Below are 14,747 nucleotides of genomic sequence, written 5' to 3' on the forward strand. Positions count from 1 at the left end.
TGAGGTTTACTGCTCTCTGTGGATTTAGCCAACTACATTTCTACAGTATATAAGCAGATTTTAAAGCAGCACCGTGGCTGCTTTCCAACACTAACCCACTATGATAGTGAAATTGTTACTAAAGAACATCATCAGCTTAAATTCAAACTGATGACTCCCAGTAGACTCCTCCTGGATGCAGGCACTTATTTTGAAGCATTATATAAATTAACTAACTTTCACATTGATGGTCAGTGAGTATATATATATATATGATTTAAATAAATTTTAATTCTGAATTGTTTCAGTGCCTCATCTCTCAGGTAGCGTCTCTGATGCTAGCCAGGATGTAAAGTAAATGTCACCTTGGACATCAGTCTTCCCCAACTCTGCAAACTACTGTCCAGCTTAAACTTTAACTAACATGGAATTATCATCACTTAATTGGTTTGCATAAACACCTCCATCTCCTCTGAGGTTCATGGATGTAGTGAAGGACATGCAGAGGGTTGGTGTGACAGAGGAGGATGCTAGGGACAGGGTGCGATGGCGGCAGATGATCCTCTAAAGGAAGCAGCCAAAAGATGGAGAAGACTTGCAGAGCTGTCCTTACCTTTAAAAATGATCTCTCATCTTCCTCTCCTGTCTTGTCTTTCTTACATCTTTGTCTAACCTTCTCTGTCTCAGAGAAGAAAGCTGATATTTTTCTTCCCCCTGAGAAGTACAACAACTCTAGCTAGCAGGTTCATTGTGCACCACACTGCACAGCTCAAGTGGTGTTTTGGATTTTACTAGTTGAGCTCTTTGAATACCTGCCATTTCAAGAAAAAGGTTAGTCTGTTTATGCTCGCTTCTCTCTTTAGAAGCGCTAGATGCTGAAATACTGGGACAAACAGCTTTGTTAACATCTGTAGTGTGTATGCAAGACAGCAAAGAAAAGAGAGGAAAAAAAAGATGATGTTACAGGCGGTACTTAACTGTCTCCACAGCATCAGCTAGATGAAGCATGAAAAATTAACTTGATTTATAGTATTTTGTATTAAACTGTCTATCACATTTAATTACTGATTTATGAAGGTGTCAGAATGCACTCTTGCCGACTTTAACCCCTGCTTTTAAGAAAACTTAAAGTTCTAGGCAATATTGGAAAGTGCTCATTATAACTTGTTGTTGATATCGTTCTTATCACACCTCGCATTTCAATTCCTAAGAATATATACATATAGCAAGAGAGATATGCTAGTTTACACATAAAATATCATATCATCCACTCTGTGAGCTCTGATTCTGCTGAAAATAACTCGAACTCGACTCCAGTCTGAACAAGATAAGATGCAGCATTTTTTCAGCCTAATGTCCTAAATGATGCATTTTCATTGTTATTGTTAGCGCTGAAAATGTGCTCGAGTTCTCGGCGGCACTGTTAAGTATTTATTAGTAGTGCATAAAAATACGTAACAAACAGCTTAGAATAGACACTAATGTAGCTGAAAACAGGCATGAGCACACATTTAAGTGTTTAAAATCAATAATTCCAAAATTTGTTATGATGCTATATTTTAAAAGTGTAAAATCATACATCATTAATAATGTTATTGTTGTTAATGAACGTGTTATGTAATATTTTATAAACCAGCCGTTATATGTTTGCATACAGTTGATGTTAAATGTTGAACAGGAGGATTTAATAAATTCTGCTCTGCAATTATTGGCATGTTGACAACTAACTATTAAAAGAGACTAACATTTCAAATGAATAGAATATTTTACATATATGCCACAAATGCCTGCTATAGAGCATGCACATTTAGTTGTTTATACATGTAACATAGTGGCTTGATAATTGCTAAATAAATGTTTAAAATGAAGGGTTAGGAACTGATTTTTCTCTGCTTTTCTGCTGTATCAAACCAAAGAGGTCCACATCACTTGTCGGTCTCACACTCATGGATTGATGGCTGGCAGTGCTGCAGATTGTACAGGCTTAATGTGTGGCTCAAGGACACTTAGACATGAGGAGGGAAAGAATCAAACTAATAACCTCGCCATTAATGGCAATATAGGCCAACCACCTGAGCCACAGTTATCTTTTCTTTTTTTTCTCGAACCTATATTTGTCCTGAGTCCCTGAAACTGCTTTGGCACTGGAAAAGAAAAAAATGTACCTTCTATCTTTGTGCTGTAAATGGGCTCATCTGGCTAAACACAAATGCAGAGGATCCTGTACATGAATATTTCTGAATGAATGATTAACGATAAAATTATCAACTGCAACAGTGAACTTATATTTTGTTTAAGGTTTCCTTTATAATAGTTTATGAATCCTTTTCATACAGTTCCAGACCCTCGCAGTGCTCCGGTCTCTCCTTCTCCCCTGAGAAAATCTGCATCCCAGACAGACCCGGAGGTCTCTCTTCCCGGCGCACCAGCTACGCGCGCTGGTTCCGGGGGCCGTCGTAAACTGGGATCCCGTCACGGCTGGGGGTTGGGATTGGCCAGAGCAGGCTCGGGAGTTTCACAGTCTTTTAGTCCCGGCGACCAGAAGACACATCCACGCCAGCGGCTAAGCTCCAGCCAGAACAACGCCGCCGTCCTATGGGAGGGAGAGAGAAGTGCATCTCAGGAAGCAGACGCCCCGTTGACCGGTCAGGAGAGCGCCGAGGAGGATGAAGTGAAAGGTGCGGAGGAGAAAGGGGGCTGAGAAAGATGCATGTTCATGTTTTCTTTTTTTTCTTTAAGAAGGAAAACTGTAAATAAGTAACAAAGGGGATTATTCGGAAGAAAAACATTTACCAGCTTGTTCAGATGGATATTTTCAAACTTCTCCTGTGTTAACAAGTGAGCTGCGAGCACATCTTTGGGGTAATAAGAAAAACATTAAGCCAAATGAAAGTCAACTGTAAAGAAAAATAAACTGCACAGAATCACCACACCAACTAAAATCCCTCAAAGGTAGACCTAGTATTTTTTTTCTTTTGTCTTCCAGATAATCAGCACTCGAGTGACGACTGCACAACGGCACAAGACAGAAGTGTAGACTCCCCCCAGCTGAATTAATAACAAATGTTTTATATTATGTGCTCCATGGAAACCGTTTTCATGCCTCTTCTTGTGTGTCTGCATATTTTAAATACAAGATCCTCCTAGTATTTTTGAATACATGCATGAATAAATGCTTTAATCAGTCATTTGAGATCTTACTCATTTGTGAAGCAATTAACACCCTCCTTAGTACATACTATAAATAAAACTAACTGTACACCATCTATATATCTAGTGCACCTATAAAAAAAAGCTGAATATTGTGAAAATGTTTTCTTTTTCATTTTAATTCAAAGAATAGAATAGAATAGAATAGAATTCAACTTTATTGTCATTGCACATGCACAGGTACAGGGCAACGAAATGCAGTTTGCATCCATCCAGAAGTGCTTAGTGATATAGATATATTACAATATATATTAGCAATAATATAGATATGTAAGTATATTACAGAAATGGGTCTATTATGGTATGTTATAATGTACACGGTATGAAGTATGTTGTGAATATTCTATAACTATAAGTATGTACAGGCTGTAGTGAGTACAAGCTATGTACAGGATATGAACAGGATATAAATATGAAAAACTATACAGAATATGAAATAAATAACTTTACAGGAATCTGAGATATACAGCTATACAGAAATGGGAACTATGCAAGTTGTAAACAGTTGTAGGGTTAAAAATTATCGTATGTACAGAATGATTGTTTACACAGGGCTATACAGTAGTGCAGTTAAGGTAAGTGAGGGTGTGGATAATTTCCACAGAGGCTATATAAAGTGCTAGTGGTTGTGAGTGGTGGTTCACTCCATGTTATTATTGTGTGTTTGAGGGTACAGTTGTCCATTGTGTGTGTGTGTGTATGTTCAGTCCATGAGTTAACGTGGGTCAGATGTCAGGAGGCAGAGTTCAGGAGTCTGACAGCTGTGGGGAAGAAGCTGTTCCGGTACCTGGTGGTCTTAGTTCGGAGGCTCCTGTAGCGCCTCCCAGAGGGCAGGAGGGTGAAGAGTCCATGTGATGGGTGACTGGGGTCTCTGATGATTTTCCCAGCCCTTTTCAGACACCGCTTCCTGTAGATGTCTTTTATGGCAGGAAGTGGTGCTCTGGCGATGCGCTGGGCAGTTTTCACGACCCTCTGCAACGCCTTCCGGTCCGAGGCAGAGCAGTTTCCCTACCAGACTGTTATACAGTTGGTCAGGATGCTCTCGATGGTGCAGCGATAGAAGTTCACCAGGATGTCTGAGGACAGGTGGTTCTTCCTCAGAGTCCTCAAGAAGAAGAGGCGCTGGTGAGCCTTCTTGACCAGCTTGGAGCAGTTGGTCGTCCAGGTGAGATCCTCGGAGATGTGGACTCCCAGGAACTTGAAGCTGCTCACACGCTCCACAGCCGTCCCCTTAATGTGGATGGGTGGATGTGGGTCAGCATTCCTCCTGTAGTCCACGATGAGCTCCTTGGTCTTCTCGGTGTTAAGCAGCAGGTTGTTTGTGTCGCACCACTCAGCCAGACGATCCACCTCCTCCCTGTAGGCGGCCTCATCGTTGTCACTGATGAGGCCAATCACCGTGGTGTCATCTGCAAACTTAATGATGGTGTTGGAACCATCAGCAGGTCTGCAGTCGTGGGTGAAGAGGGAGTAGAGGAAAGGGCTCATCACACAGCCTTGTGGTACACCGGTGTTCATTGTGATGGTAGATGAGCAGTGGTTATCCAGCCGGACGTATTGGGGGCGGTTGGTCAGGAAGTCCAGTAACCATTTGCAGATGAGGGAACTGATGCCCAGGTCTGTCAGTTTCCTGATGAGTTGTGAGGGGTGGATTGTATTGAATGCTGAACTGAAGTCTATAAACAGCATTCTGGCGTAGGTGTTGTTGTTGTCCAGGTGTGAGAGGACAGAGTGCAGTGCGATGGAGACTGCATCCTCTGTGCTCCTGTTCTGGCGGTATGCGAATTGGTGGGGGTCCAGGGTGGGGGGGAGACAGGATTTGAAGTGTGCTAGGACCAGCTGCTCTAAGCACTTAGTGATGATGGGGGTGAGTGCTACTGGGCGGTAGTCATTGAGGCAAAATGGGTTGGAGTTTTTGGGTATCGGGACGATGGAGGTGGATTTGAAGCAGGCCGGTACCACAGCGTGGGCCAAGGACAGATTGAATATGTCTGTGAGCACTCCTGCAAGCTCCTCAGAACACGCTCTGAGAACACGCCCGGGGATGCCATCAGGACCTGCAGCCTTGTGGACATTGATCCTGCTCAGCACCGCTCCTACATCGGTGGGGGAGAGAGTCAGAGGTTGGTGGTCTGGCGTCACGTCTGCTTTGGTTGTGGTTGTGGGGTTCCCTCGCTCAAAACGAGCATAAAAGTTGTTGAGCTCGTTGAGGAAGGAGACATCAGAGGATGCGGGGGAGGGTTTGGTGGTCCTGTAGTCTGTAATGGTCTGGAGTCCTTGCCACATGCGTCGGGGGTTGGAGTTGGAGAAGTGTTCTTCTACCTTCTTTTTGTAATGGTGTTTGGCTTTTTTGATGCCCTTCTTTAGATTAGCCCTGGCTGTACTGTAGGCGTGTGCATCTCCTGACCTAAAGAGGTAATCCTGCAAATATTCTGTATTTAAGGCACACAAAGACAACAATTTTAAAGCGTTTTTGTGATTCTGGCTTTTAGCTCATAAAAATTAGAAATCCAGACTCCTAGAATATAAATTATAAATATTGTTTATCTCTTAGTCGAGTTCAGTGCATGCAACACAATCATGGGGAAGACTGTTGAACTGACTGTTGCCCAGATCACGATCATTAACACCCTCCACGAAGAGAGTGAGCCACAGAAGGTGGCTCCTGAAAAGGCTCACTGTTTGTGCTGTATCGAAACATATCAGTGGAAAGAAACGGTGTGTTAGGAAAAGGTGCACAAGAAACAGGGTTGACAGTAGCCTCGTGAAGACTGTCTGGAAAGTAGGCTGTTGATTTTCTTTACTCATTTCAGGTATTACCAGCAAAATAGTTGCATGTTTAATCATCTGGGAATTTACCCAGATTTATTTATTTATTTAGACAGAGATCTTGACCCTCCCAATGTTCAGCACAAAATTACGCCGATGATCTGGGCTAAGGAAAAAAGAAATTGGACTGATGCTCAGTGGTCCAAAGTCGACATTTTAGATTAAAGTGAGTTTTTCATTTAATTAGTAAATCAAGATCCTGGGGTCTGTGATCATGCCATGTCTGGTTGATTCGTGATGCTCGAATCCAGAGTCCATGCAGGCATGTAGCAGAATCATTTCAGCGCGCTTCATCCACTTCCATCTGCTTATAAGCTTTATGGAGATGCTGATTTCCTTTTCCAGCAGGACTTAGCACCTGCCCACTGTGCCAAAACTGCTATGAAATGGTTTGCTGACCATGTTAATACTGTGCTTGATTGGCCAGCCAACTGGCTGGGAACACCAGTCATTACCTACTTCTTCTCCAAACTCAGATTTGCTTTTTATTGAATGGCACCACAATCGTCTCCTAATATTAAGAGAAAAAGTATAAATAGAGACTTTTTTTAAATCAAGTGAGTTTTGTTGTGTTATTCTGAAATGGAGTAACTCACAAGAAATTTAGGCTTTTATTGTGGAGGACTTGTTAGGAACATAATAATGCTACTTAAGAGTTATGGAACTAAACCCAGACCAGACTGACAACTTTTAAAGGACCAAAAGATTTTTATACTCATATAACAGCTGATATGCTAGAGTCGTTAAAAAGGGAAAGGGATTAAAGGGGTTGGTAAATAACTCTGAATTTATTCTTAGAGTTGGCGACTTGAAGACCACAGCTGACACCACGCCACTGTTTGTTCAGCTGCAATGTTACTCTGCTACATGTGCTGCAGACAAGTAAGCAATGATTTTGAGCCTCTAATCTCTTTTACTGCACTTTCTTTCTACTATGAAAATGTATGTGGTGTATATCAAGAACATGTTAGTTAATACCGGCCAATAACCTCTGCTTGTATCTGTCCAGACTCGACAGATAAAGCGAATCCACCAGCGAGCTACACAAAAGCTGCAAGCAGCAATTTTCAGTTATGTAAAGATATATGAACTGTAAGGCTTTAAATTGAAACAACTGAGTTTTGTCAGGATGAATTAAAAAATGAGGATGAATTTAAAAAAAAAAACCCCTCTGACGCATGTTTATTCACCACAATCTCAAGTCAAGGCAAGTTAAACACTGAGGAAGAGATTACATTAAATAACAGATGATGAGTTGTGGCTATAAGAATGAAACCAAGTTATGTAATACAGTAAGAACACGAGCATAGGTACTATTCTTTGAGTGGAGGAGGATGACCAGAGTGCTTCATGCTGATAGGACGCCAACAATAACTCAAGTAACCACTTGTTACAAAATGTATGCAGAAGAGCAACTCTGAGCACACAGATGAGACTTGTGTAAGATTAGAACAGAAAACTCAATTCACATCTGGACAACAAAAGACTGGAAAAAACGTTGTCTGATCAGATGAGTCTTGATTTCTGCTGCAACATTCAGATGGGCGGGAACAACATCCACCCTGCCTTGTATCAACGGTTCAGGCTGCTGGTGGTGTAATGTGTGGATATTGTCTTGGCATACAGTCTCCAGATCTCAATCCAGTAGAGCACTTTTGGATGTGATTTTCATTGTGAATGTGAAACTGACACATCTGCAGCAGCTCTTTGATGCTATCGTTTCAATATGGATCAAAATCTCTGAGGTAATGAAGTTACCGGTGTCCGCAATTAAGGACTGGATTGAGTAAGTGGGAAACTCGGTCTTCTGAGAAAGCTTCTTTACTTCTTTTGCAACAGCAGTAACAGCATTTCATCTTAACAAGCCCAGACTAAAAAGTTGCCTCTGTAACTACTAGGAAGCTGAGTGTTTCTACTGTCATAACATTGTCTCCATTTTAATTGTTAACATTATTTATTGATGTATTCAGTTGTATTTTGACATGACCTTTTACTACACTTGTCAGTTCCAAAGCTCCACATTCACTGTGTAAATCCCTCAGCAGATTCTCAAATAGCAGCTCTGCAGCATCTGTGGAGGCGGTTAATTACTGATGCCAGCAAGAAGACACCAGGAACATTAGAGTAGATTTCATGGGCTATATCATAAGTGACATATATGTGGCTCGGCTGTGGCAGAAAGTGGAGCAGAGCCCTCATATGTAAATTTCACTTGAGCATTAAAGTTCAGCGCTTGAAGTGCTTCATCTCGTTTTCCATAAACCTTTACAGGATTAACGAAAAAATGTTCAGTGTTCACGCTGCTCCTTCTGATCGCCTCTCCTTTAAGTTGGCTCACTCAAAGTCAAAAAAGTGTGACTTTTAAAAGCTGCTGGGTTTTTTTGTGAGCAGAGCTTCAAGGTAAGAAGGAAAAGCACTGGAGCAAGGTGAACCAAAAGCATAAAAATCCCTGCAAGAGAAAGATTTAAGTACGGAAGTGAGACAAAAAATAATGAAGTCATCTGCAATGCAGTTTCTTTCTCAGGGTCAGATTCATGCAGAAAGCAAAATAATGCATAAATCTGATGGAAAACCTCTGCCTAACCCCCAGATCTTATTTGCCTACAGCCACATAAACATGAGAAACCCTGCCATCTGCCTCACATATGGTTGAAAATCCCATTTAGTTTAGGGTTCCTGTGTAAATCTAGCCATTGATCAAATGGCAAATGAGCTGCATTAGTGCTTTAATGAGATTCCTCTTTCACTGTTGCACCAAATGGTGTCAGTGTAGAGCCGGCCAGGCCTCTGTCAACAGACAGACACATGGACAGATGAAGACGGGGGAATTAGCATGTAGCTGTCCAAATGCGCAGAGCTGAGAGTTCATCATGAAGCTAAAACGGCCTTCTCATAAAACACGCAGCTCCCAGCCTCCCAGATTAGGACAGGAAAACGTCAGCGTTTCCGTTAGGAGTGCTATTTTTTGGGGAGGGTGGTGCGTATAGCGCAGCGCATAGCTCTGTTTTTCCTACCCCTTCTCAAATACACATCCTAAATTATGATTTGCAAATGACAAATAGATCGCTAATACAATTCATGAATTATGTAGTTGTCATGGTGACATTAATCAAAAAGCAGGTCCCTTCTCTGGGCGCCGAACATTGTGTTTGTGGAATTGAGATGCATGACGGGGGCTGCACACCGAGGCGCCTGAGTGAGCGCAGGGCAAAGCGATAGCAAGATATTGGTTCTGCCAGTCACTCAGAGGCTTATTATGAGTGCAATGCAACAATCACATGCCTTCAGGCACACAGACAGACAGCGCACACAGACTAAAAGTGAGGGCAAGGCTTTAAATCCTTTTTAGCCTTGTAAAAAACCCGTATACCACAAAATCAGTACAAAATAAATAAATAAATAAATAAAAGGCCTTGAAGAAAAAAAAAGACGTCATTGCCACAAAATGAGTGATTAAGTGCCATCTCCACCCCTGATTCCTAAAGCGATGAATGATGGATGGCTGCCTTGGCTGACATCACAGTTGGATCTCAAGAGTGTGCTCAGCTGCTTAATTATTGAGCACCTGAGGGGTGTAACACTATCAGTAAAAATCACTTTTTCAAGCCTCCTCTTCGATGTTTTTAGTCTTCCTCCAGCGCTCTATTTTTTCATTTTCGGTGAAGCCTGCTTTTTTTTTTTTTTGAAACCTCCATGGCCTGCATATGTTTTTCTTCACCGCTTCCTCTGCCCGTTCACCTCCAGTCCTGGCCTGAGATATAAATTTTTCATGATTGTGTCTTACTAAAGAGTCTCTCTGGACTAAAAACCTCACTTAAACCACTTAGTCCACTTACTGAACAAGTAAGGCATCCTAAATACCTAGGTGCATTAGGTTTTTGTTCAGTCTTTGTCTTTGCCACAGAGATGAATCTTTGTAACTATCCACTGAATTCAAATCAAGCTTGTGTTCAGTCTTCCCAGACTTGTTTTGTGCAGTCTGCCTGATTTGGAAGCAGCTCACACCACTGAAACTTTGCTTTGGGTTAATAAAAAGTTATAATTCATGGATTGTTGTTAGGCATTTTCTCCCAGCAGAGGCCCCCCCGGTTGGGCAGGCACCGAGACAAGAGAGCGCCGAGGTGATCTTTGATCGAGAAGTGGTGGAGTAATTCAATTAATTATATTTTGCTCTAGGCAACAAAAGTCGGGGAGGGGATCCTTGAGAGGGAACACAGTGCAACTAGGTGGAGAAATAGCAAGTAAGTGGAGTGTGTGCACACACACACCGACTGACCCTGCAACCTCGCCTCCTCACAAAACTGTCAGAATCTCTGCTTTCAGCGGGCTTTTACTCAATGAGGTTAGCCCAAAGGTGAGTCTGTTCATCTATAACTTCCCTCCGTCTGCCTCCAGCCGTCTCTTTACCTCTAACTTCTTCCTCTCCTTTAATTCATCCCTTTCCCTTCTCCCCCTTTCCCTTCTCCCCCTTTCCTTCTCTCCCTTTCATTTGGGATCATTCCTCCTCTTCTAACAGTTTGTCCATGCTCACTCTCTCCTCCTCCTCCTCCCTTTGCACTCCCTTTCTCTCCCCTAGTGTATTAAGGGGCTTTGACGCTCTCAGTAAAAGCTGATTTATTCTCTGGGTGGTATCGATCGGTTTCTGCATTAAAGATTATAATTCATTACCCCGGCCCCTTTTAATACATTAAACACTCAAAATAAAAATAAAACGCTCCCCCCGCCCCCCACCAGACTTCTGGCGTCCCGAGGGTGCGGGAAAACACTTGTCGAGACGTCCGTTCTGTCGTCCTGGGTCCCAGAGCTCCACCTGTGTGTGTGTGTGTGTGTTTGACAGAGGGATCCTCACAGGAATACAATCCTCCCTTTAAGCAAATACAAAACACATGACAGTAGGGGTCAAAACATTGAAAAACAGACGTGATAGAGCTGCAACAATTAATCCATTCACTGATCTGCAGAAAATTTATCAAGTATTTGAAAACTGACTAATTATCTGTTAAATCAAGGAAAAAATATCAAACAATCTCAAGTTTCAACTTGTGTTAGGATTTCTTCTGCTTTTTCTATCCGGTTAATTGGGCAACTTCAACATTTAAGGGGTGCCGTTCCAGTCTGTCTGCATCTGTTGCCATTTATTTACTAAAATATCTCAACATTTTCTAAGTGGACCAGCTGCAAATGCATGCAGACATATGTGTTAGTTAGAAGATTAATCCAAATGATTTTAATGACTGCATCATCAGGATGCAGAGAAGGGTGGGCGATTAATTTTCCTAAGGCTCGCGTGCAAAACTGGAACTGTTGTGGTGGGCTGCACCAATAATCTAACTGGGACTGTTGTGAAGGGCCGCACAGTGCAGCCCTCCACAACAGTCCAATTTTCTCAAATGACTGCTTGAGAAAATTAATTGCCCACAATATAATTATATAAAAACAGGCATGTTCTGAAGAACAAGTCAGATTACAGATTAACTAAATTGACTAGGATGAATTAAAACAATCTAACAATCAGCACAAGTCTGTATGCTTACTCCACTCCAAATGACAATATAAGTTGATCAAAGTCATCTATAATGTGGCTGATATTTGATGGTTAACTCTTGACCTAAATCCAAATGGTCTGTCAATCACTTAGACCACTTATATCAATGAAACCAGTCTCTTTCCCTCTCTCTCTCACACTCACACACAAACACGTGTGCATGCACACACAGAGCATACCTTTCTTTGAGTTAGGTAATTCATTTAAAAATAGACACCGGCAGCACAGTGATCAGAGGGACTGAATTTGTCTGTCCTCATAATGAAAATACATACTGACATGAGAGATTATTTCATGAAGTTACTAGAGTGGGAGTTTATTGGAGCCAGAGATTTATATATAGAGAGCTTCAGGTCTAGTCTCAATAGTGTTGCCCTTTGAAGCACTTCTGCATTGGCTTCATTTTCAACTAACCCACCTGGGAAAAACCCACGTTTCAGTAAATGAGCAAATATTAGCACACTGAAATGCTAAAGCATGATGATTAACATGATAGACAGATTTTTTTTTCTATCCTCAGAGTTGCCTTTTTCTCATTTACATGACTGTCCTGCATTTACAGCACGAAGCAGTTCTTTTGTGCACCAATAGATTATAGATTTCTTGCACATGGGTCAACTTAAGGATTTGTGTACTGCCTACGTACACTCCACTGTTTGTCAATAATCTGGCCTCTGTGGGATAGTAAGGATTTAAGAAGCACCATGTGTCCTCTATTGATTTTACCCCAAATGGCCGCACCAATTCCCCTCACAAAACAAGATTGCCCTTCCCCATCGTCTTGACAGATTGATTTTGTATCTTGGCTGTGAGGACTTGAGGAGCAATCCCTCTGATTCTGCCTCCTCGCACTGTCACTCTGACGGACAATTTCCCTCTCCATCCTTTACCTCTCCCCATCTCTCCTCTGTCTCCTTCCATTAAAGGGCTCTTCTACCTTTAAGCTTCTAACTTCTCTCCGTCCAGCCTCCACCCCACCCTTCCCCTGGCAGCCTCCTCCCCCATCTTGCTCCCTTTCTCCCTGACAGGCTTTCAGACAGTAAATCAGAGACATTGATCCAGCGCAGCGCCCAAGTGTCCTGGATTCTGCTAAAGAGCCATTTTCATTTCACAAGCAGTTTACTGGCCTCGCTACCCCCCACCCGTAAACATCGCTCTCCTCCCTCTTCTCTCGCTCTCTCCATCATGGCCTCATCCATACACATCACCCATCTCACCTAACAGCCGGATCCTGATTCTCTCAAAGTACCGCCACTGTTTTCCTCCCACTTTTGTCTGCTTTCTCACAATTGTCTTAGCAGAGAAATACCTTTGAAGGCTTGAAACATTTCACTACTACATACCAACTGCACACACAAACATTTGTCTCCCACAATTAGGATACAAAGCCCTGCAGGAGGATTCCTTGAATGAGCTCAAATAATTCTGCAGCAACATTAGGAGAGGACTAGTTTAACCTTCCTATAATTTGTGTGAGCACATGTGTAGGGCTACTTCGTTAACAGGTTTTCTCTCCTCAAAGAGGATGTTCTGTAAGTCAGGGTTTTTTTTAATTCAAATTAAGAAACATTGCAGAGAAAGAAGCAGCCCACAGCTGCTCCTCTGCACTACAATATCTCATAAAAACAACAGAAATCTGACATTTATCTCTCAACCTTGCAGCAATACCTATACATTATGTTTGCATTGTAATTGTCTGCAGCAGCACACCAGCAGGAAATTTCCACAGATGTTTTATTTTTTAATTTTCTATAGTAGCTAACTTTCTGTCTGCAGTCAAGTGCCTGCTGTTGTTTTCTTATGTGCAGTCTGTAAGTGTCTGGACAGAAATGCATTTTCCTTTACGTCTGTGCAAGAACATTTGGTGTGAAACAATAACAAGAGCATTGATGTTGCTTCAACAGCACATGAGTTTGTTTGTGGTTTGCATAAACCCCCTCACTTTTTGACTGGTGAAGACGGATGGGGTTAGAATTTTCTGGTACAGTAACACAGGCAGCAATTTACAGTCTAATTCTGGTAGAAGTCAAACACTTAATGGTCCTTACTAGCACTTAAATGTCACTACAGTGAACTGAAGTGTGAGGAAAATTATGTTAATAACTTCTTATTGTCAAGTTAAGTAAAAATCGGTATACTTTATAGTGTAAACTACTGGCTGTGGTTCAACTCGGACAGTTTACTTTGAGTGAACTGATACACTGATTGAAATAGAAATAAGGAAAGAAATCACTACCACACTTTTGAGAATGTGCTGTTAGCAAGCATAATGTTTTTCCAGCACTGCAGCAGCTTATAAAAGATTTGCTGGAGTGGAAAACTAACTTACCTTTTTTCAAATGCACACTGGTGTCTGTTACTAAAACATAAAAGAGAATCCAGTGTAACACATAATATACAGACAGATCTAACATGGTTGTCTTTTAATGTTTAATGAGAGCCTGACAAATTATTAATTGTTTTAATTAAACTAATATAATTAATTATGTGGACTGTAATTTCATGGGGCTGTTCTCCTCTTTTTACCCTTTAATTATAGAGTGGGGGAAAAAAGCTCCAGTTTCAGCTTTGTTCTTTATTAGGTGAGCAGTATTTATAAAGTACTACTACTACTAAAATACTACTCCCTATAGACTTGTTGCCATCTGCAGAGTATACCAGTTAGAAAACAATAGTACAATAAAATCACCCCCACTCATCAATAAATATATATTAGTTTCAGACTAGAACTGACTTGCGCTCACTGGTCAGTTTATTAGGTACACCAATTCAACTGCACGTTAATACAAATATTTTAATCACCAATCACACGGCAGCATTTAAAGCATCTAAGCATTTAGCCATGTAGACATAACCAACACAACCTGCTGAAGTTTCAAACTGAGCATCAAAATGAGGAATAAATGTGATTTAAGTGACTTTGAATATAGTGTGGTTGTTGGTGCCATGTGGGCTGGTCTGAGTATTTCAGGAACTGCTGCTTTACTGGAATTTTTCCACACATTCATCTCTAGAGTTTACAGAGAGTGGTCTAAGAGAAACTATCCAGTGATCAACATGTTTTGGGTGAAAAAACCTTGTTCATATTAGAGGTGAGAGGAGAATGGCCAGATTGCTCCAAGCTGATAAGAAGGCTACAGTAACTCAAATAACCGCTTGTTACAACTAAGGGATGCAGGAGAGC

At 41.6% G+C, this 14,747-nt stretch overlaps 1 protein-coding gene across 1 annotated transcript in view; it reads left to right on the top strand.

Moving 5' to 3' along the window:
• ccdc88b (coiled-coil and HOOK domain protein 88B) overlaps nucleotides 1-3,163 on the top strand; it is a 59,002-nt gene extending 55,839 nt beyond the window's left edge. Inside the window, exons 27-28 of the mRNA XM_085296979.1 lie at nucleotides 2,316-2,657; nucleotides 2,966-3,163. Of these exons, the coding sequence (XP_085153105.1) occupies nucleotides 2,316-2,657; nucleotides 2,966-3,036 (413 nt within the window). The 3' untranslated portion in view covers nucleotides 3,037-3,163. The remainder of the gene's footprint in view (nucleotides 1-2,315; nucleotides 2,658-2,965) is intronic.
• Nucleotides 3,164-14,747: the final 11,584 nt, after the last annotated feature.

The sequence above is a fragment of the Mchenga conophoros genome, linkage group LG2 (assembly GCF_057382185.1).
Source record: "Mchenga conophoros isolate Kocher_MC1m ecotype Shallow Benthic linkage group LG2, M_conophoros_male_GT1.1, whole genome shotgun sequence".
Lineage (NCBI taxonomy): Eukaryota > Metazoa > Chordata > Actinopteri > Cichliformes > Cichlidae > Mchenga > Mchenga conophoros.